Below are 24,535 nucleotides of genomic sequence, written 5' to 3' on the forward strand. Positions count from 1 at the left end.
TGGAGGGGGACCTCTGAGGATGAGCTTAGGATCCAGCCAGACATATATGGCAAAAACTGATCTTCCAGGTAAGCTGATTCTAAACCACTTATGGCAGGTGTGTTGTTCCTCAGACCATTGCACAGTTTTTCCTATTCTAAATGGCTGAAATAGCAGTAAAACTTTCAACATATACTGCTGAACATCTCATTTGGCCTTCCGCCCTGCCCACCACTGGAAACTATCCCCTGAGAGTTCTCCAAAATTAAATATGGCCCTCAGGCTGAAATAAGATCTTCAGAGATCTAAGCCAGGGATGTATAGGCTTCTGGCAGTTAATTCTGTCTTTTTAAAAAGCTGGATCTCTGAGATCCACCAACTGGAGCCATGCTCTTGCATAGTGGCTCAGCTGAACAAACACTTAGAAAGAAACAAGGGAGAAAAGTACATTTAAGCACATACATACTCAGTCCAGGAATTTGTTTTCATGGTCAAAACTGAGCCCTCAGCCTTTTCACAGAAAAATCCACTCCTGGTTTTCCCATCATCTTTGTTTTACCAATTAGTGTGACTGAGAGCATCCTCTGTCTTTTGCCCACCCAGATGTAAGACATCAGAAGTCAAAGTTTGACTCCCTTGTTGGGTCAATCTGGTCCTCCTGTCTGAAAGGAGGATAGTATGTATGCGTAATTTGGAATTTCAAGTGATGGATTTGAGATGGTAACATCTGGGAAATTACTAAGTTAAAGAGGAGAGGTGTATTAATGAAAAAAGTTTAATAGGGAGAGAGCGCTTCTGGAATGAAAGTCCAGCAATTCACTGAAAGAGAGAGTTGTACAAAGCTATTAGTCTGATTGTTTCAAGATCCAGTCTTGGGAGCCATTTTTATCAATATTAATCAACAACCTTGAGGGTAAAGATGGGAAGCTGTTAATGAAATCTGTTGATGAGCTCAAACTGGGAATTCTTCAGTACCAGAAAGAGCCAGAAAATTAGACAGAATTAACTGCCAGAATAGAAATAGTTAGGTTGACATGTTTATCCATTTGTTGGTTAATAATGATAATAATGCAGGTGGCGCAGTGGTTTAAACTGCTGTGCTGCTGGGCTGGTTGATCGAAAGGTCGCCGGTTCAAATCTGCACAATGGGGTGAGTTCCCGTTGTTCCATCCCAGTTCCTGCCAACCTTGCAGTTCGAAAGCATGCAAATACCAGTAGATACAAAGGTACCACTTTGGTGGGCGGGTAACAGCGTTCCGTGCACTTCGGTGTTTAGTCATGCCGGCCACATGACCACGGAGACTGTCTGCGGACAAATGCTGGCTCCCTCAGCCAGGAAACGGAGATGAGCACCGCCCCCTAAAGTCAGGCATGACTGGACATAACGTCAAGGGGAAACCTTTACCTTTAATGATAATAATAATGCCATTATTGTTGTTTAGCTGTGTCCTTCTCAGCAGAAAATGTCAGAGAGATGCCTTTGATCTAATGAGAAATCACAGTGAGCTCCAACCAGCTTGTAAGCATTTGATGGCATTTCTAGTATTCACGGTTTGTTTCAACTTCCAAGAATGTTCCTATGCATGATCTGTTGAATTGGATTTGTTTTGGCCATCACACAGCCTTCCGCAGCCTGGTGCCTTGGCCTTGCTGCCCAGGAATTATGGGAGTTGTGGTCCAGCACACCTGGAGGGCAGCGGTTTGGGGAAAGCGGCACAATATGGCAGGAAATGGTGTTCCATTTGCACTTCATACTGTAGGGAAGTCACCAATATGGATGGGTTCCCTACTGTGCAGAAACCTCATGAAGCTGGTGCTAATTCAGTTCTTTTAGATTCGACATGCTTGTTGGGCCATGCATGCCCATCCTCCCTTTGCAGTGTTTGTCTCAGTTGCACACAATGGCTCAGCTCCACCTGATGGGCTTTTGTGGTGTTAAGCTGGCTCCCTGCCTTCAGGAGCAATGAGTCCAAGCTTTAGCAAATATTATGAATCCATTTGGCAGGGAGGTTCTGTTCCCTCTTCCCAGTCTAACGCTCAGAACACTGCCTTGTTTGCTTCTGATTTTGTTTATTAATAATAAACCCTGGTCATGCTGCTGGATATAATGATCATTAATTAAGACTTAAGCGTGTCTTTTTAGCTCAGAAAAACTGACGGACATTGTTGGCCTTTAGCCATGGGATTTCAGAGCACTTTTTGCAAACATCCCTGCATTTTTCACTGGGACCATTGTATTCATGTCTGCCCAGAAGGTAGCCTGCTGCATTCAGTGGGATTAACCTTCAGATGCATGTGCTTTGATTTGCAACCCAAAACATGGTTTCAGTATGGATCTGGCATGTTCTTGGCAAAAAATGCTCCTTCGCCATAAGTAACAACGTGGTAGTGCTGACGGGTGGCAGCTGCTGTTCTGGCTTTTCCTGGCACCCAGATTTGTCTTGCAAGTCAGACTGGTTGCGATAGACACACAGTGGCTCCTTTGTACCTGTCCTATTTCTTGTTCAGTCACATTGAAACACCTCTGCTGGATTGGTTGAAAATCAGCTGTGAAATGTGAGAAGCATCGAGCTGAAAGTGTGCTTGTTTGGTGTGCGGCTGTTACGGTTGGCTTAAGACAAGGATGGGGAAAGCGCATCCCTCCAATTGTTGAACTGCAATTGCCATCATTCTTCATGTTTGTCTGTGCTGGCTAGGGCTGATGGGAGTTGTACTGCAGCAACATCTGAAGGGACACAGTTTGTCCACCCGTGGTTCAGAGGTTTCAGAAGAAAATATTACAGATTACAGGTCATTGACTAATATCTGTGTCATTCACTGCCTGCGTTGGCAAAATCTGTCATCTGAAATTTTCAAATTTGAGTATTTTCGCATTGATGCTTGAAATGCCAATTCCTTGCCCTGTCGGTCTGATCATGTGTCCCTTCTGGAGGATGGTCCTCTATTTGAAGGGATGTAGCTTCATGCCTGGTTGAAAAATAAAGAGCCCTAGGAAGTGGAGAAGCCCCCAGAGGGCCAATCTTTAAAGTCACCTACCAACAGTTGACACCTAGACCTCAAACTGAGCTGGTCCATTCCGAGAAGGCTCCCCCAGTCACCTTCTTCCCCACTGTATGACCCATGTTGTGTTCCTATTAAAACAATTGCAATTATTTCTCGATTTAAATCTTTCAGACTATTAGCAGATGCAAATGTTGTGCACAGCTGTGCCCTTTGTGGCAATGTCTGTCCTCTTTTCTGTCAAAGGGTAAGTGGCCCCCCTCACCGGCTCCAACACGTGGGACTCGAGGGATGCCGCGTCGCAGGCCTGGGGAAAGACAGAAGCCCGGACTCGTCAGGAGATGCTGCAGCTGCTTTCCCGCCAGATCCAGCAATCTGTGTGAAGGAAAAGAGGGAGTGTTTGGCCACCGCCTTGGCTAACGAGCTTGGAATGAGGGAACAGGATGGGGAGACATCAGCCCCTCTCCCTGACCTCTCAACTGCTTGGGAGGGCAAAGGATCTGCACACTACAATGCCCATTAGAGGCCGAACAGATGCCTGCCATGTGGCAGCAGTGCCTTTCCCAATGAATCGGGAAAGGGTTAGGGAACCCTTTAAAGTCTGTATGTATTTTGGTACATTAACTGAAAATGGAACTGTTCTGTCTCGCCTCGCCTCCGATTCTCTGATTAACCAGTCTCGATTTCAGCATGTGGCCTGCAGCCTTTCTATTTTTAGCACAAACAGAGGAGTCTTAAATTGCTTATTTTCTATTTACTAAAGTCATCCTGTTTGTTCCCATGGAAACGGTGGCAGGTGTCACAATGGAACTGTTTTACCAAATGGATTGAAGCTACAATGTTTCAAAGGCAAAACCTGTCAGATTTTATGCATAGCTCACGCCATCATATATACCAAACAGCTCCAAAAACAGTTTTTTGGGAGATTAGATTATGTGATGTGTGTTAAGATGTGTTGAGCTACAGGCCCCAGCATCCCCAGCCAGTGGGTGCTATGGCCAACACAGGTAGGGTGATCACGTGTGAATCATCAAAAAAGCAGATGAACATCATCAAATAAGAGGAAAGTGGTTTCCAGAGAATGTGCATCAATTTGAAACAATCATTATTATTTCTATAGAAAGAAGGAATTTGTCACCATAGCGTGGAAAATCGGGACCAGCTGACCGCTGCGTCTTGCTCATTTGCTGTCTGGGTGCGCATGGATGGAGACTGGAACAGAGCATACCAAGAGCAGCACTCCAGTGGAAATAATTCCAGGTTTCTTCCCACTGTCATCAAGACGAGAGCAACCTTTTAAGGAACCCCATTAATGTCTAGAGTTGACTGGATAAATCACAGTTCATCTGCATTAGCTTCAGCCTTTTGCGATTATGACCAGATAATTCTCTCGTAGATGCAACTGGTAGCCAAACTGTCTCTTGGTGCTTATTACGGCGATCGCATTACTGACGGGATGAATGCCTCCCGTTACAGGAGTAGTCTAATGACATTGTAAAAAAATGCATCCTGCCCAAGGAAAGTTCTGGAGGCGACATGATGCGCTACATCCAGCCGCTCTTGCCCTCTCGCTCTCGCTCTGTCCCAGGCAATGGTGCCACTTCCAGCTTGCTCTAGTCTAAACTCACGAGCAAGGGGTAGCAGCAGCGCTGAGAAATAGGAGGGTGAGCAAGAGCAGCTACTGGCAACAGCCATGGGGGGGGGGTTGTTCCACTGAAGTGGGAAGCCCTACGGGGCGTCTTACCCCAAGACTCTCCGACACCCACAGCCAACACTGCCCTGAAATTATTGCAATCATTTCTAACTGTACCTCTGTGCATAGAAATGAGCATATACAACATCTCTGCAAATCTGTGTCCTCATTTTATCCTTTTTTTTTTTTTTTTTTTTGGTCAATGATAAATAGCCACTTTATCCATGAGGGTTTTCATCTGAATTTGTGAAGGATAGTATCTTGCTTGTGTGCGTGCTTGCTTGCTTGCTTTTAAATCAGCAGAATAACAGGGGAAAGGAAAATCAAAAAAGGCCAGTGCCCAGCACTAAAATATAAAGAAAGCTTTGTCAAAGTTAACCTTCTGTGATAAGTGATTTTGAATTTTTAGATGTTCTGTGTTTTTGATGATTCTGCATTCTAGATGCATTCAGCTTTCACTGTGATATTATTGCCTTAGCTAGTCACTGATGTAATTAATAAACTGAACTGAACAAAGGAAAGCGATGTCTCTAACCATTTCAGCGACTCCCCTCTTTTCCTTCTCAGCCTCTTTGGATGATGAGTTTTGATTGCCGTTGTATTTTTGTATCCATTGTGTTACGGGCTGCATGCTTTACCAGACTGTAGCTGAACTTACCTTAATGGAATAGGTTAACAAATAGACTGACAAAAACTGTAAAAATACCAGAGGGAGTTTTAAAAGAACTCTTCATTTCGGAAATTTCATTTTGTACATAATACTAAATAATGTCTGCCTTTGAATCCAATTAATATTCTTGGAGTGTGGGGTGAATAAGAGAAGGTAGACGGGAGGGGGGTCGTAAAGTTGTATTTGTGCTGAGTTTGATTAGTTTTATCAAAGTTTGGGATTATTTTATAGCAATTCAGTTATTCAAGAATTTCTTTAATAAATCCAACTTTAGTCTGACTTAAATCCAATTAATGATAGTGGATCTACTCTAGGCAGGGCTAATGCTGGATACAACCTTAAGAAAATAGTTGGGTTTACTGAGATCCCTTGAAGCTGCTGTGTAAAAATGCATTTGTCTGCCCAGTAGATGCTGGTTGAAATCCACTATACATGTGAGTAGATGAAACAAGCATCGCACAGATGGCATCCTATGTATTTAGGCAAGCATGGCACAACCCAAAGTACCCAATATTAGTGACGGCTAAAAGCCTGACTGAAATCGATGGAGAGACAGTCCTTCTTGAGAAACTGGCTGAATTGCACTAGCTGCATTGTGTTTAGTATCTGTCTGCTTCAAATACAGCGGTACCTCGGCTCACGAATGCCTCAGTTCATGACCAAATCGGGTCACGAACAAAAATTTCATTAAGAAATTGACTCAGGTCGCGAACTCCCCATTGGGTGGTGACTGTGATCACAGCGATCTCCCCAGTCCCTTGAGTGGGGAGATGGCCACGATCATATTGCAGGGGGGAGATGGCCGAGATCGCACCTGTCTTTCCTGCACGAGCACAACCGCGATCTCGACCATCTCCCCACCAGCACGGTCGTGCCTATCTCTCCCCCACCCCCAAGCACACCTGTGTTTGCACCCGTCTCTCCCCCTCCCCAGCGTGCCTGTGTTCATGCCCATCTCTCCCCACCAAGCGTGCCCACGATCACATCCATCCCCCCCGAGCCTGCCTGTGATCGCGCCCATTATCCTGGCAGGGGTGATGGGTGCGATTGCAGTCGTACCGGGGGGGGGGCGGGGAGATGGCTGTGCTCATGCTCGGGGTGGTGGGGGGGAGATGACCATGATCTTTGTTGTTCTTTGTCACTTTGCGTTACATTTTTCTGATTAAAAAAATAGTTACAGAATGGATTAACCTTATTTACATTGAACCTTATGGGGAAATTTAACTAGGCTCACAACCAATTTGGGTCACAACCGGAGTCCTGGAATGGATTAAGTTCATGAGCCAAGCTACCACTGTACATGTCACCATGTCACTTCCATAAAAGCAATGTTGTTTCTGTCTAAAATATAGTGCTCTGCAAAATTATTCACCCCCACACCTTTGACTTTTCCATATTTTGTTGACTTACATCCTACAATTGAGATTTAATTGACATGTTTCAATTTGATGTTTATAAGATACTCAATCCTATGAAGGAGCAAATTATGTTAATGAAAGTTAGAACAAGCTGTCACTTCTTGGTGACACAAGTGGTCACTCCCCTGAGTCAATACTTTTGGCAGCAATTACAGTCTTCTTGGGTCAGGCTCTGTCAGCCTTGTGCATCTGGATTCTGCTTGTTTTTTTCTGACAAAATTGCTCCCATTTTGGACAGGTTGGATCAGGCCCTTTAAGGAACAACAACTTTCGAGTCTTTATGCTGTTTCTCAATCTGGGCTTTGACTGGGCTCTTCTAAGACATTCAGGTTCTTCTTTTTAAACCACTTCACTATTACTTTGGCTGGGTGTTTAGGGTCATTCTCAAAGTTTCTTGCTCAAAAAAATTTCCCCAAAAGTGAAAATGTTCTAATCCATAAGCTCGTAAGAGCAGCCTTCCATTTCACTTCACAAGCAAGGCAAGAGAGTGGAGTTAAGAAGCATTTCGCCTCTGATGATGGAGATAATATATTGTGTATGTTTATAAAGAGTGACTTGGAACTGGGCAGAAATACATTGAGCTCAAACGAGCTAGATTTCCCAGCATCACCAAATTTCTAAGCCATCTTGATGAGTGCTCCTTTTCCTCCATAAGAATTGGGAGAGTTGAGAAAGAATATATATTTGTCACTGCAACAAGAACTGGAAAACATCAAGTTGCATATTTTACATTTCCTTTTAGCCAAGCCATACATTCAACAGCTGAAATTTACGGGAATAAGGGAGTTTTTTTCATGCTAAGCAGCACTGATTAGAGGGTACAATGGCTGGTGCTGAGTATCTTCCCATGTTCTAAGCCCATGGGGCTTCCTTGCTTGCTTGTTTCTCAAATTGATATATATCTCACCTTTCCTCCTAAAATGGCACTCCAAGCAGCTTAAATAATAAAATGCAGATGAAAAACAGAATCTGAATTAGACCACATCATAAAAACAAATGCATTAAAATGCAATCAGTTACAACAATAAAAGAAATTGACAGCATCTGGGCAATTCAAAACCACCTTAGCAGCACACTGGCTTATATGTCTAAGGCAAGGCTGGTGGGGCGGCCGGGGGGCGGGGGGAGGAGGAATTTGCCTACCAGCAGCTCCATGGCAGGGAGTTCCATGGCCCAGGAAGCTTTGCTGAAGCATTTACCAAACACCAAACTGCAGCAAAGAAAAGCGGCCTGCAATCCTACACTTGCTCGCTTGCTCGCTTACTCACTCACACACACACTCTAATTGAAGTTAGTGGGATGTACCTCTTATGTAGACATGGACAGGACTACACTGCTAGGGATGTAAATGAGAGAATTTCTTGGATGTAGTACATAATTGATGAATTGTCAGGAAACACTCAAATGCCTTAAATAAAGATATTTATTTATTTATTTAAACTTTTATGCCCCATCCAACCACTGATGTCCTAGGGCAGCTTATAACAAGGAACAACCAAAATGATAAAACAAACACAGCATCCAGTAAATCATTTCTTTCTTGAACAGACATCCTCATAGAATTCCTTGCTTGGCTGTCACTGGAGGCCAGGAGATTTCACTTACAGCCCTTTGAGTGTGTTTCCCTCTTCCTTTCTAGGGTCTACCTTCATTTGCAGCACCCACATCATCCCAGTGAAAAACCAAGAGGGAGTGGCCATGATGTTCATTATCAGCTTTGAATACATCACGGACGAGGAGAATGTGGAGTCTCCAGAGAAATTCAACCAGATCCTCTCAGCCAGAGTTGCGGACCGTAAGTGCCTTATTATGGGGAGCTGAGGAGCAGGGGACCACGCATCTGTTGCTGTGCTGCCTCTCGGATCATTCTGATCACGAACACATGCTTAGCATCTCATGTACAAGAGATCATAAAGAGAGATCCTCATGCTTCTCTGGACAAGGGAGAAATGTTTCTGCTAGCCATGGCTGATAGAGGTAGAGGTTTCTCCTGATAAGGGGAGCCCCCTCCCCCAGTCCTTATGGAGGTCTTGCAACTGTGAGAGAGGGAATGGGAGGAACCTGAAACTTGAAGAGGAGAGCCTAAAATTCCTGTGTCTGCACAGATCAGTGCTTGTGTTAATCTGAAGACTGGGCATGGCCTTCAGCTTGTTAAAAATCGACATGGTGGAGCTGTTGTTTCACCAGGCATCTCCAGGCTTGCAGGGTCTCCTTTGTGGTTCATCTTCTGCCAGATTTCTGACGTCTGCCAACCAGAGCCGGGTATAAAATAGCAGCTCAGGTGCTAAACAGCTACAGGTTGCCCTCATGTTAAGCATCTGCTGGAAAGGGTCCCGTATTCAAAGTGGCTCCGAGCAAAAGTTTTGTTTAAAAATAAGGAACCATACGAAAGAGCCGGGCCTTGAAGTTTCCCATCCACAGTTAGGACCTGGGCAGTGGACTGAGCAGCGAGCACACAGGTCACCTGCCCACAATCTTCCCACTACAGAGAAATGCAATGAATTTCTGTTCGAAGCTTATTCATAATTTGTAAATGTGCTTGTACGTATATTATTCAGCACAAGGACATCTGTGTGCCCTTATTTATTTGTTTGTTTGTTTGGGGCTGTGGCAACGCTACTGCGGGCACAGTTTTAATTTCAGAAGAGGGCTTTAGTGACACCAGAGAAAGGTGCCTCGTTCATTCACACTGTCCATTACTTCCTCTTGCTGTATGAAATACTTTCTTTGGAAAGATCGATCTACAAAATGCCACTCATAGGTGAAGGGAAAGAGTTGTTAGAAATCCATTTTTAAACTTGCACACTCCAGTATCTAGAGCAGAGGTGCCCACACTCATCCATTTAAGAGACAAAATGATATGGGTTTTTAAATTTTATTTTATTAAAGTTGGAATAATAATCTGCTTGCAGATATTCTAATGGTACCATAAGACCCTGGCTTTGTTTGAATAAGACACTCATGATTTGCTTAGCTCTGCTGTTAAAACTATCAGCTTTAGTCATAGTGCTTAGGCTATGAAAAGGATGCATACAGTAAGGGGTAAAAGCTCCACCGCCTTTGCATTTAATAGCACTTTTTAGATTCCTGGGAGATCTTGGAGTGGATCCAAATTTAGTCACACTTAGAGCAGACCCACTGAAATCCCAGAGACTTGAATTAGTCATGACTAACTCTGCCCATCAATTCTGATAGGTCTCCTCTAATTATGACTAAGCCTGGTCTCAATCTTGTCCTGGCACAATCCTGACAGAAGCATTCATTAGCCTACATCCATGAAGTATGGTTAAGGACTTCCAGGCATTTTCCCCATCCCAAGAGCAAGAGCAGCACCCTCCAACATAGGATCCTCCAGCTGTTTTGGATGACAGCCCATAGAATCCCTTCCCATTGTCCACATGCCAAGGCTTGTGTGACTTGTAGTTCAAAACATCTGGACGGCACCCGGTTGCCTGGCCCTGCCCTAGAGCAGCCGCGTGTCAGGGGCACTGCAGAATATTAGCAGGGCTGATGTGTCCGAGCACAGCGGGAGGCCCTCTGGAAGAGTACGAGGCTGAGGGCCCTCCAACCGGCCTCCCTGCATGCATGGCTGGCGCCGTGCTTTTGCAGGTTCCGGGGCAAGGCTCCTTCACTGGGCTTTCTCACCAGGTGCGTCTGCCTCCTCCTCGCCTGCTGCTCTCGCTCCCCACTTCCTCCTCCTCGCAAAGAAGCAGGTGGTGGCACCTCCTGTCCCTCCTCACCACCACCACTGTGAGACCGGGATGGGCAAGCAGGCCGGTGGCAGTGCAGAAGACGAGGAGCAAGTTCATCGGACGTTGGGCTGTGGGCCTCCCTGGGATATTAGCCTTCAGCAGACACTCCACCGGGCCAGTCCGTGATGCCCACTGGCCTGCAACCTGCCTGAAAGAGCACAGGCGCTCCAAGACACCTGTGTATTCCTTCCCATTGGAAGACGGGAGCTTTGCCCGGGTGCCCTCCTTTGCGTGGGTGTCCTCTGCTTGCTTTGCAGAGGTTACAGCTGTGGATGCAGAGCACGCGATGCTAATGGGCAGCCTTCACACAAACCTAATAGACAAAATAAATAAATGGAAGCAATAAAACATACCTGTGTGCACATTGCACATGCCCCGCTTCGGTTTAAATACCGTGTGCCCAGAGGCTGAGGCAGAGTCCAGGGTGCACAATGGTTCTCTTCCCCCTCTTATTTTGAAGGAGATGTGCTGGGTGAGGATGATGGGAACATGGTGGGAAGTCTGTTAGGGAGAGCAGAGTGTAGGGGCATGCCACAAGACTGGGGACAGGCAGAGTATGAGCACAAAGGGCTGTGTTCTCTCTGGGTCCTGTCCTGTGTTTAGGTTGCATGTGAGTCGTGGGTGTGTGTGATGTTCAGGTCATCCTGCATGCAGGTGTGTTTGTGTGTGCGTAGGGATGCAATGTGCATGTTTCATGGAACTGCATCATACCATCACTTTATGCAATGCAGGGGAAGGCAACTGGTGTCCATCAGACGTTTTGCTCTACAAATTCCATGATTCTTGACCATTAGCCATTGTGGCTGGGGCTTATGGGAGCTGTAGTCCAAAACCAAGTGGGCCATATGTGTTGCCTGTCTGCTTCCTGTCTCTGGTAAATAAATCATACTTGATCAAGATCTTCTAATGTGCATATTGCACGCTGAAGTGAGAATTGTCATTAATATTTTAGCATCCACACTAGTTAAGGGGATTGTCCATCATCTGCACAGTTGGTGTGGTCTTTGGCAGGGTTGTGGGTAATTGGTATATAAGCGTTGTATAAAAGGGCAGGTGAATTTGCTGATTCAAAAGCCCCATGATAAAGATAGAAAAGTTTAGGAGTCAAGAAGCCTGCGTGCACCTTATAGAATTCTGTAGGAAAACCATCAGGCCCCGAGGCTCCCCATTCCTCATGTTCATTCTGGTGCACTGAACCACTTTCAGCCACAAAGGTTTCGCACGCAGATCCTTTTGCTGCAAATCCGCTCGTGGAAGGACCAATCCAAAAAGAAAATATCAAATTCTTGATGCAAAGGCTCCCTATTACTCCCATAAAGTCCAGAATAAACATTTTGAAACACTAAATTTCCACACACACATACACACAATTATCATCTTTGATCACGAAAATCTAGTTCTGGTTTTGTTTATTTGTTTGTTTAACCAAAGTGTGGAAATCTTACCATGGCCTTTTCTGCTTTCCCAATATCTTAGATACAGACAAGGAAATGCAAATTCTACTTTAGATGAATGTATCCTGTCCAATTAATATTTAGCACATTGCAGGCTTTGATAGACGTCTGTGGAGGGACAAGCTGCAAATTGACATAATAAGAATCTCACTATTTTATGCATTTCCTCTTCCTGAATGACCTTAAGCTTTTTTTCTTTTCTTTTTCCCCATGAGGAGCAAATTCAATAATCCTTCGTTTCGTATAAACTTTCAAGGCTTCCCATTCAATAGCACAAGATGTGGTTTGATATTTTGTTAATATCAAAATAGTAATTAAGAAGCCATTCGTCTTTTAAAATTATTATCATTAAGCATTGACATATTTATGCACTGAGCGCTGGAAGAATCAGGCTATTTGATTCCAAGATGAGCTGAAGGAGGGTTTGTATCGATCTCACATGGCTTTTCATACATTGAAATAATGGAGAAGGAACCGAACGCGCCCCCACTCCATAGTAAACTCAATCACTTTTGATGCACAGCCTCCAAAAAGTATGAATCTCCCCTGCATCCAATGCAAAGCTTGCATTGATCAGACCCAGCTCAGCCATAGAGGCCGTCAACACTGAACAAGTTACAGGCACAAAACACGCGCACAGCAGCTACCATGCAGAGTACAGTGATCTGCTCTGCATGGAACCTGTGCTGCAAGTGTTTTAAGCTCCCTCCCTGGGGTGGACTCAGGATACATATTGCATCAAATGCACAGTGTGAAGCTCGGCATTTGTTCATTTGTTTTCTGTAAAAGTAAGTCTGAGATGCTGATGCAGGCTGGGAGCGCAGAAGAACGGGAGAGAAGGTTGCATCCTTCCTTCCCCCACCACAATCCTGAATCGCCTCGGGCACTGAATGGCAAAAGAAAGAAGGGTTCTCATTGGTGCCGAAGGTACTGATTCACTGTCTCCGGGAGGTGCAGTGTGTTTGAACCAGACACATTTCCTGTCTGCTTCTGATCTGTTAGAGGTGAGCCAAGTCTGACATTTTTTCCCAGACTTCTGTTTCTAAGACAGATTGAAGTTTGCACTTTAAAAAGTATGAAGGAAATTTGAACAAATGTATGTGATTTGACATACTGGATACCAGCATCTACAAAGTTATATCATGAATTGTGCATGTTGCACTAGAGCTGCGGTTTCTGGCTTCCAGTTTGCGCAAATAGTGCCATCTGCTTAGTGTTTCAAAAAATGCACAGCCAGCAGCCAGCCTTAGCTATCTCCCCTTCCAATGGCCGATATAACCCTGATCTGGATCCTGGGGCAGGACACTCTCATGTTTATGCTTTAAAAATAAGGAGTTATTAATACTCTGCATGACAATCATAATGTGTAGCACAGCATTGAGCATAATGCATAGCCAGATGGTAACCTGAGAGTTTTGATCACGGCTAGCTGGGCACATGACTTTGAACAGGCACCATGTCAAGAAGGGCCAGAGGCAAGCAGCTACTCCTCCCTGCAGGCCTTCCTGCTCTTGGCCGGTCCCTTCTGCTTCATTTATTCCCCCATTTAAAAAACCGTGGAAGAAATAAAGCTGCCATCCATAGTTTAGGCCTAGATCAAGGGTGCTGGGCCTCTTTCAGCCCTAGAACTGAATACCGTTACTGAAGAGTCCTCAAGGGGCTGCATTTCTCTGACACACAGGACTGAACTGTGACTTGTTAAACATGTTATGAATTGAATCAAATTGAATCAAATCGAATGCTTGGTTGTTGTTTAATATGTTGTGCACTGCGCAGAGAGCCTTATGGCTAATGCAAGTGGCATGCAAGGCTTAAAAACAAACAAATAAATGGGGAAAGTGCTAGCACATTGAAGCTTCAAGTTCCTATTGCCAGTAACTAAGCCTCACAAGAAGCATTTCTACCTTTTAAAATGGGGCAAAACCCACACGAATGCATGGAAAACACCGAACACACACAGGGCTATGTGATCATCTGGAGAACCCCCATGGGGCAAATTGGGTCCCCTGGCAGGACTGAGCATCCCTACCTCTGCCCTAGAAAATTTTATTTATTTATTTTATTTATTTAGAAAATTTCTATGCCACCCCATTTGCCGAAGCCTCGAGGCGGCTCACAAATATATCAATTAAAATATTATACAATAAAAATATTAAACAAGTTAACAATATAAAATAAGTCGCCCTGGCCGAAGAATAAAATAAATAAATAGTATTAACAGTTAAAATGACGTTTGAATAAAAAGGTCTTCGCCTGGCACCGAAAAACAAATAACGACGGCGCCCAGGTGGACCTCTCTGGGGAGCGCATTCCATAGATTGGGCGCCACTGCAGAGAAGGCCCTCCTCCGAGTACTTACCCTCCTAATTTCCTTCACGGAGGGTTCCCGGAGAAGGGCCTCTCCCGCTGATCTCAGGGGGTGGGCGGACATATACAGTGGTGGTTGCTTTCTAGTTCAAACTTTAGCCATGCGCCTCATTTCGATGGATTTTGTTTGACACTTAACATTATATATGTTACATGGTCTTTTCTTGTGGTAAACCATTTGGAGATCCTATGGCCAATTGAACGTTCCACAAGAGCTTTGAACAAACAAACAAGAAAAGCAAGCAGCAACATTTGTGAGAGAGCTTCTGTGTCACTAGTGTGTCCTTCAGTCAGTGGTATGCTACTCCCTTCAAGGTGATTTATGTCCAATGGGAACATTATTCATGTAGAGGAAGAAGAAACTGGGTGGAGACATAACAGGGGTGATGGGAGGAGAGGAGTAGAAATAAAATACCTGACTAAACAGAGCCAAATCACAGGCAAGCCACATGATGGCTGCAGGGCTTCATAGCAGATTGGAATGGAGGGTGGGTCTTCCACACAGCCTCTCAGTCAAAGGTAAGCAAGATTTCTGTTGGCAAGTCTTGGTTCCAGGTGACCTGTGTGAATCAGGTTAATGCTAACATATTGGATCTGCCTGTGCTACAAAGAAGTGGGCTGGCCCACTTCAGAAGAGACAGCACTGGTTGCTACTTGAACATACAGAGATGTGTCCATCAAATTAAACCGGTGACTCACCAGCTAGGACTGGCCATGTGAGCAGATGCTCTCCGCATATACTGTTTTGACCTTGTTTTTGCCTGTGACGTGCTCCCAACACGCAAATGAATGTCCCAAATACTCAACAGTGTGATCCATCCAGATGGAAGCCCCACTGAATTCTTTCCTTCTCTGGGAGGGTACCCAGAGTGGCAACCTAACAGTGCAATCCCCATTCATATCTACTGAAAAGCACTACTGCTGGAGTTCAGCAGTGCTTCTTTCAGGTCAGTGGGCTTGTGTGTCTTTTTTCAGGAACACTTCTTCAGTTATGATGCCATTTTAAAGTTCCCAGGAGAACTGGAGACGTTTCCTCAAGAAGTCAGTCCATCCACAAGGTGCATGCATAATGAGGTCGAAACCCTGAATTGCATATAGGAATCTACCCTAATATTTATTGAAATTCCCATTGATTCTAATGAATTGTTTTTAGGGATGAGTGCCTCATATTGTCACAAATTTAAAACAATAATGGTACAGAATGGGCAGCAAAGATGAAAAAAGTGCCTTAATTTCACGTCAATAGGACAACAAAAGTCCAAGGGTGTGGGTTATGATATAGGGGCTATACAGAAATGTTTTCCTTGGGACAGAGTTGCATACCTATATACCACAAGTCACAATTAATGGCTTTCTGTATTGTAGCTGTGAATTTCTCTCAAGAACTCTTATCATGTGGAATTGTTGATTTTGCGGTCACTGTATGTATACATTAAGCCATGGCTTTCTTGATAACATTTATGCCATGGAATCGCATAGGGAAGGTGGGATCAAAATGGCAATTTCACTGTTCTGCTTACTGAAGCACAGCACTATAGTATCGGTTATCTAAAAGCCTCTGCTTAGGGAACCAAGAAATTTGTAATACAGAAAGCATGTTATACAATTTAGAGTCCCCGTCAGTGGAGCTTAAAAATGGACAACACTCGTTTCAAGTCAGAGATGAAAAGCTGTATTATTAATAGCCTTTCAACCAGAGTACATGATTAAAAAATGCACACACACATCCACACACAATCCATTATTCAGATGCTTTTAATCAAATGTTGGACAATGTTATGTAAAGGACCATTTTTCTGGCTTTGGGTGTACCTAATTCAATTTCAGCTCAGTGCAGATCAAGTAAATCCACTTTTTTAGGGGGATAACTAGCACTACACATTTACTCAGAAGTAAGCCCAGTAAATTCAGTGGGGCTTAATTCCAAGTAAGTATGCATAGGATTATGCTGTTGGCAGGCTGATTTTTGTCCCATTTTCTAAGTTTCCAAGCATTCTCATTTGTCAGTGCCCTGCATGCTGCGATTCATGTACTTCAGGACCAGCTCAAGCTTTAAGGCAAGTGAGGCCATTGCTTCATGCACCTGGTTCTCAGAGGAAGCGACAAGGTGTTGCAAGAACACGGAGACACTTTTCATCTTGTGAGGAACATGCTGTGGCTCACAGGGGCCACCCCCCTTCTCTGCAGGCTTCCTGCCTGGGCAATGCTGCCCCAGGGCTAGTGATGAGGAAAGATTCCCTGTAAGCCTAGTCGGCTTCCACACTTGGAGTGGAAAGGGGTGCCCTCTTGTCCGTCCTCTCAGGCAGCAAAATGTTAGTGCCAGTTGGCATAAGTTCATCTGTTGTTGCTACATCTGCTATGCTAGAAGTCTCTGGATCCAAATACAGGAAACTGTAGGGCTAAATCCAAACCGCTGCCTTGGGATCCTGCACCGAAATGTTTGACGTCTTGCCGTTAGAGCAACAGATCGCTCTATCACACCTTCCAGTTTCAAAAGCAAGCTTTCCTGTACAAGTCCAATGGTGCAATCCTATGTATTTGGATTCAGAAGGCAGTCCCATTATGTTCACTGGGACTTATGCCCAGGTATGTGCATGTAGGATGGCCACCGAAAAACCTGCTGGACAAATTGAGTCTGGACAGTTGCATGAGTCTTCGGATTCTGGTTAAAGAGGAACAACCCAGAGGCATCCTTCACAGTATTTCAAAGGTGCATAGAGTTGGAGAGACCCTTGTAAGGTCGCCCACATCAACTTCTAAAGAGCCTTCTGGCCACCTAGATCAGTCCTCTGTTTGATGCAGGACAGCCTTCCCTGACTTGATACCTTTCCGATGTTTTGGACTACAGCTTCCAGCATTTCAGACGATGGGCAAACTGACTGGTGCTGATTGGAATTGAAGTCCACAATATATGGAGGGCTCCAGGTTGAGGGAAGCTAAGCTAAAGCATTCCCAAGACATGACTGTCCATCAGTTAAGGACTTTGTACTTATTTAGTCAAAACTATGGTATTCAGTGTCCATATAGTTAATTGAAACATTTCTGTCCTACATTTAAATTAAACATTTTCTGATGGTTTGGAAAAATGAAACAAAATAACATTACTAATCCAGAAACCTATGACAAAATGTTTTTTAAATGCTGAAAAGTAGCAGTGAGGAGGGGAAAAAAGCAGCACAGTTGTCACCAAAAGGCCAGACAAAGTCATTTTCCATTGGAACTTCTTATATGTAGATGCCAGGTGAGCCACACTGGGGAGAGCACCCCAGTGCCAGGTTGCCTGCTACTTAACTCTTGCATGGGGGCCACAGTCATGACCCATGTCCAGGAATTCTCTAAGCTGTGGGGTGGCTCAGTAGCAGCGCTCCTGCTTGCATGCAGAAGGTTCTAGGAGGAATCCCCAGCATCTCCGGGTAGGGCTGGAAAACCCCACATCTGACCCTTCCAAGACAGGCCTTAGAGCTCAAATCCTGGGCTTTGAACTCTACTAGTGAACAAGCACAGCCTAAGGGGAAGTCCCCAATTGAATCCTTATACCTCCAATCTACACCTCCAAACAGAAGCCAATGCCTTTAGGAAAGGGCTGCTGGTCTGTTAGCAGTCCGTTAGCAGTCAGATGCAGCATCTGATGCGATGGAGCTTCCAGAAGGATTGTCCTCACCTGCCTAGAAACCCGCACCAGTTGCTCCTCATCAGAGCTGAGTAATTAATCAGTATTCCAGCTTTGGAGCCACTGTCCATGGTCCTGAAACCATTTTTTCCCCCTCAGATGCGGCTCCATCCACTCTCCACAGTGTGCCTTCTAGCCTGAGAATAAAACAGATGGAAATCCCAGATGAAACAGGACTGGCACCAGGATAAGAGATTTTTTGGCCTACATCAGTGATGAGCTGCCATTTTGCTTGTAGTTCTTGAGATTCCCAGATTTCAAACAACGGAGGCTAGTCTAGTGAGGTGTATTCTTCATATTGACCTATACCAGTCAGCAGTGAAGCTGCAGTGGAGGGAGCCAAGTTAAGTTTCCAGCTAGTCTTCCAAGACAGTGCCGTATTCAACGCACTGCAGTTATCTAGCTGCAGGATAAGAGTGTTAGGGGCCTTTCTCCAGGTGGACTGTCGTGATCCGGTGTGCTGAAACAATGACTTCTTAAATAACAGTTGTGTAAAATGGCTTCCAGATAAAAGGAATGGTTTTATATAGCCATGATAAGGCATATATCAGCTCCTTTCATCTGGTGCCTGCTGGATGTGTTGGAGCACATCGTCCCTAGAGAGCACGGTTGGTGGTAATGGGAATTGTACTCACACCCAGTGGATGCCAAGCTGGGGAAAGCTGATCTTTTGCCCAGAATTAGAGTAAATTCTGTTTTTAAGAGGGAACTCTGCTGGGGAAAAAGCAAACAGAATTGCCTCTGAAAGGCAAAAAGAATGGTGAGTGCAGAGTAAAGCAGCAGGTTGGCCTTGTTGCACCCTGGATGGGCTTTGTGGCACATCTGTGCACATTGATGAGGCTGTGAGAGGAGGATCTAAAGCAGGAGTGGAAAACCTCAGACCCCCTAATATGACCCTCCATGGTCCCCAGGTAGCCACCGCCCCTTCCCCTAACCCCACACCCTTCCCCTGTCCCCATGCACAGGAACTGAAATGCCTAAGTTACTAGGAGTTTGAAGAGGCTGCTATTCTGGCCTGGTCTTTTTGTCTTTGGCTCCCCCAACTCCAGAATTGAGGCTTTCCTCAAAACAGAACTCTGAAAGAAGTTCAATTCCCCTGTATAAAACATCTGGCCCAACAAGGGGCAGACTTCTTCACAAGATGAAAAGTATCTCCACTGGACTCTTCAAAACTACAGTCCAGTGACCTGCCCACATGGTGAGGCCAGGCAGTCTTGTGCTGGTAGAGAGACTCCACAGCGGGTCATGGATGGCCTTTTCTGGCTTTTTCCTTCTCTCTTCCCACTTCTCTATGCTAGCTCAAGTGGTGCTCTGAGATGAGGGAACAAGACCCAGATGGTAGAGGAGCCTTTTGCTGCCACAGTGGGCAATTTCCATTGGTAGATGTGCCGTTGCCCCTACTAGGCCTCCCTCTCCATGGGTGGAAGGGCACTTTTACTGCATCCTGTGTCCTTCTGGGGGAGCATCGAGTTGCTTCTTGGGAAGGCTGCCAATGAGAAGGGCTGTTCATACACTGCTGATCGTACACTCAAGTTCTGTTAGGTCTTCCCTTTTGTTATATGGGTGGACATACCCTTTTATAGAATATACTCATGAAATTGTACAAATGCCCTTGATAGAAAGAGTTTAGAGAGGCGAGTATAGTGGGCAAAACTCCCAGAAGTGACAGTCAAAATTCTTGACTGTCTAAAACTTCAACCCTGACACCTGCCCATATGTACAAAAGTACATCAGTGGATCTATATCCCATATAATTCCTATACATGAATCATTATTTGGTCTTTCAAAGAATGTCATGAGAAATCTATTCATCTTTCTTTGAAATATAAATAGGAGTGAGGATGAAGTTTGTGCTTTAAAAAAGAAAGAAGAGGACCAGCATTCCTTAGAAACCCTCCAATTATGGTAACTGCACTGTCAATATATGGGTCTACCTACCTGAAAGAGGAATCAAAGAGAATTTTAGATGGATGGCCCAGGCATCAAAAACTTAACATCGAACATAAAATAATGAGAGGGAAAGTGTCAGCAGCACTTTGCAAAGCTCTTCAGAAAAATTGTTGTATTGATCTGCAAATCCCCAGGAATCCCACATAAATTACTTCATCATTTCTGAGGATCTTTTCCCCTAGAAATGTGCCTTTGCAACATTTCCACATGACTCGAGTGAAAGATGAAGATTAATTGTGGTATGCACCTGTCCACAATGAGATTCTGTGGATGTCCCAGCCTAAATAAGAAAGAAGCGTTACGGAGGTAATGCCTATGAAAGGGACCACTTTGCACACCGCATGACAGCAATATCCTGCTTGCCACCATCTGCGCATGGGGAAGAGTGTGAGGGCCACTCCTGGTATGCCTACCTGGTTGACACACAGGGAGCTCAGCGCATGCTTGTCATGTGTATACACTCTGATTCCAGGGGAACCCGGAGAACATTTCATGGGCACATTCCTTGTGTAAACATTCTATTTCAGGTCTTGCTATTAGATATCTCATGGATATATCTGTTGCATCAGGTATTTCATGGATACGTTTAAAAATGTAATATGTAGCAAAGGGATCTATCTAGTGGACTAGATCCTGGTATCCATGAGTAGCGTGAGCTTCTCTGGCTTACTTTATCTTGGAAACGAAATCATTAATTGCTGCATTACTCTGCTCTTTGTTGCCCCTCTCAACTTTCTAAAATTCTGTTTTAGAGAGTTGAGAGACCTTATAGAACAATGTGGAAGGTAGTGTGGTGGTCTGTTTGTGGAGAGGGGAGGAAAACATCCACAAATATCATCCTTTTCTGGTCACAGGAACATCTGGATTGATTCAGAAGGGCTCCACAAGATCTGAGCCATGCATTTGCAAACCTGCGTTAGAGTTCACTCTTTTTGCAGATTAAAAAAATCGCGTGGTAGCATGGCTTAATTCTTTACTAATACACTTCAGTTGGCTTTGAGGAGTGTTTTGGGTGAATGAAGTGCAGTTGCTCAGCAGCATCTTTGGAAAGCCATACCAACAGTTCAGGCCTGAGTTTACTTAGGCATGCATTCCACTTGGGAGAAAGCCTCTCTAGATCTCTGGCGTTTACTTCACTTGAAATGTGATCATATCAGAGATACGATCACATTTCAAGTGCAGCAACAGACATTACGAAAGGAAAAAGCACTCTGAAAGCAAAGAGCATGGAGCATGATACAAAGACACAACCATAGTATTTGTAGCTAACTGGGCCAAACGTCAGTCTCAATCATCCACGCCAGTAGCAAGTTTTGGGATTTATATCTTTGTGCCTGGAGTACAAAGATACAAAAGAAAAATGGGAAGTGCTGTGAAAAGTGGGAGCCTATGTAGTAAAATGTTCCATTATTGATTTTCAGCTCATTTTCTGCTTTACTACGTTCAGCACTTTGTCCATACATGCCTTTCCATAAAGATGATGTGTAAATAATTAAGCAAGGGATTCTGCCTCCACCTGCTAAATCACACATTGTAATTCTAGAACGGGAACGTGTTACAAAAAGTGTTAGAAAAACCAGACTGAAGTTAGGGATCCCTCCAGTCATGGCATCTCCCCATCTGCAGGCAAAACAGGACTTTAAATTATTTACATGAATTGATTTATGTTCCTCCAAGGGACTCAAGGCAACATTTGTGATTCTCCCTGCCTATCCTACTTTTCTCCTTCCCGTGAGATGAGGGGTGTATGGATTTTGTTAAATCTCTTCCATCTCTGTTTCTTGAGTTTTCAAGCATCTTTCATTCCATCTTTTTTTTTTTTTTTTTTTGGTGCAGGGCGGCAAGTGGTTATGAAAATGTCTGGGGTGCGAGGGTGAGGGTTGTACAAGAATTTCATTCCAGTTGTGCAAGATGCACAACAGCATACGTACTAACCTTTCTGAAAAAGGAAACAACCAGGCTTCAGGTCCCCAGAATCTGCAAAATTCTGAAAAGGCATGTTTCCTGCAGAATCTGCGGGTCAGGAATTCAGACTCATTTGAACTTGTTGTGAATGTCTTTGGCATTCCTGCGTGGAATCGGTGAGGCTGAGAGACGGTGGCTGGGTCCATTGTCCTTCCCATCAGCTTCATGGCAGAGTGAGAGATATACTTATGTGAGCTTGACTGTGCACAGCAAAAAGCCTTACAACAGAAAGAATTTTTGAACCACCCTTTTTGTCATCTACCATGGAGAATCACCAGCAATTTAAAAAAATGATTACATTGTGATGCATAATATAAGAAGAGAATAAAATGGAGCTAGGTAAGCCACCTTGAGTTCTTCCCAAGAGTGAAAAGGGCGGGATATAAATGCAAAATTAAAAATATTAATAGAGAGTAGCTTTTTGACTGCCAGTGCAAATCAAGCAACTAATACATGATTTAAAAAACTAATTTTCAGCAAAAAACCTTATTATTATTTTTGAAACAATCAGTCTGAATAGAACTCAATAGCAAGTGACAGATACTTTTCTCTAGGTTCTGCATACAAAGGACAATAATGGTAAATGATGAGATACATCTTTAATTTGACTGCAGCCAAATATACATTTTCATTCTGTAGTTGAATTTCCATGATAACTCCCATCGAGAGATGCCAAAGGCGCTCGCTGCAACTTAAGTTCATCAAAGGCCCTTGAGAGCTGTAAGAATGTCAGAGATTCCAAGCCACATGACCTAACATGATGGACCCCACATGTAGAAAATCATGCGCCAGTTATGGCTGCCCAGCTCGTGTGGCATCACTGCCAAAAAGCAAGCTTCTAGGAGGACTGGGACAGGAACACAAGTATTGTTCCATGCAAAGATGTGCACCTTTAAGTTATCCTGACATTTCTGTGCCCACCCTCTAAACCTTAGTTGTTCTAGACAACAACATTTAGTGAAGGAATTATCCTCCAAACTATTTAATATACTCCAGTACTGAAGACAAAACAAATCAGTGGTAGCTGCCACTGAAAGAAGGCCTCCTTTAGCCCTCAGACAGACCATGGGGGAACCAGAGGGAAGCCCCAGTAACCGCCTCATTAATTTATTTCTCAGGATTTTCAAATCAGATTTGGCTCCTTCTCCTCATATTTTGCCCCATGTAACATTTGAACTACAATTATAGCAACAAACACCTTTAAAGCAGGAGTAATTAACTGGTCCACTCTAGTATTTACACACACACACACACACACACACAGAGAGAGAGAGAGAGAGAGAGAGAGAGAGAGAGAGGGAGGGAGAGAGAGAGCTTGATGAATTTGAGATTCTGCTTCCATAGCACTTTCTCATTGAAATGCAGCCCCAGATATTTAAATAAGTCTACCTATTCAATGACATGCCCATCAAATCTTCAAATATGCCTTGGGGCCCTTTTCCCAAATAACATGATCTTAGTTCTGGACTAGTTAATTATCAGCTATTCTTCTTTGTGAGGCTTCCCAGGTTGCACAAGTACCCTTCTGAGGCCAATTTTATCCAAGGATAGCAGTACCACATCATTGGTAAAGCAAGAATGATACCTTGCCAGTTGATAGAACAATAAAAGAGACAGAAGCCACTCTAGGAATTAAATTGGTAATATACAAGCTGAATAAGAAGGGCACCAGAATGTCATCCTGTTTCATGCCTTCATTAATGCGGGTTTCTTGGGTGGGACACCTTAGATGCCAGTGCTTATCTGCAATTAGTTGTCTTAGTGCAACAAGCCAAAATAATCTATTACAGGTGTGTCCTGGTCAATATATGCCATAATCACCCCCCTATGTATCAGACTGAAGGCTGATGAAAAATTTAGAAAAGCTGCAAAATGGATCTTACTTGGGCCTTTAGTAGATTTGTAAATTAGATGGTCTAATATGTAAGCTTCATCTATTGTGCTTCTACCATTCCATTGCGCTTCTACCTAAAGCTGCTTGTTCTTCAGAGATGATGGAGTGATTCTGTCCCCCTTTTGCAGCCTATGTGGAAGATCACATGAATAACATTTGGAGGCCACATCTAGAAAGCCCATGGTTGCAAACTATTAAAGATTCCTTTTCTTAAAGATTGGCACAACAATGCTTAATATTCAGTCTAAAGGGAAGTTGCCAGTAGATTTATGTGAGTATGTTTGCTACAATCAGAGGCCACCTTTTGACACCCAAAGAGCTCAGTAGGAATCATATTTTCTGTAGGGTCCTTACAAGTTTGATGAGTTGAGTTGATGGCAACACTGCACTCCTATAGCCCATCTTTTTTCCTCTTATGAAGATTTCAGCTGCAAAAACTGACTACCAGTCAGGAAGATTAAAGGGTTTATGATGCTTCTTACTGTGGAACACTGCAGGTTGGAGGAATAAATTGGTTGATCAAGATTGTGTAAGATGCTTTCAAACTTTTGACACAGTTCGTCTTCAAGGAACTCAGTTCCTGGAAAATTGTCCTTCGTTGCCTCAACTCTGTCCTGTCCAAAGTCCTTCCACACAGAACTAGAGTGAGCAAGGCAGTCAGGCCATATCAATAGTGTATTCAGTTAAGTACCATTTTTGTGAGCAGGGGTGGCCCCAAACTTT

General features: G+C 44.1%; 1 protein-coding gene across 1 annotated transcript in view; it reads left to right on the top strand.

Moving 5' to 3' along the window:
- KCNH7 (potassium voltage-gated channel subfamily H member 7) overlaps positions 1-24,535 on the top strand; it is a 323,164-nt gene that overhangs the window by 184,020 nt on the left and 114,609 nt on the right. The window contains exon 3 of the mRNA XM_044417898.1: positions 8,400-8,555. Coding sequence (XP_044273833.1) covers positions 8,400-8,555 — 156 coding nt within the window. The remainder of the gene's footprint in view (positions 1-8,399; positions 8,556-24,535) is intronic.

Source organism: Varanus komodoensis, unplaced genomic scaffold (assembly GCF_004798865.1).
Source record: "Varanus komodoensis strain SLA01 unplaced genomic scaffold, ASM479886v1 scaffold9, whole genome shotgun sequence".
NCBI classification, from domain to species: Eukaryota; Metazoa; Chordata; class Lepidosauria; order Squamata; family Varanidae; genus Varanus; species Varanus komodoensis.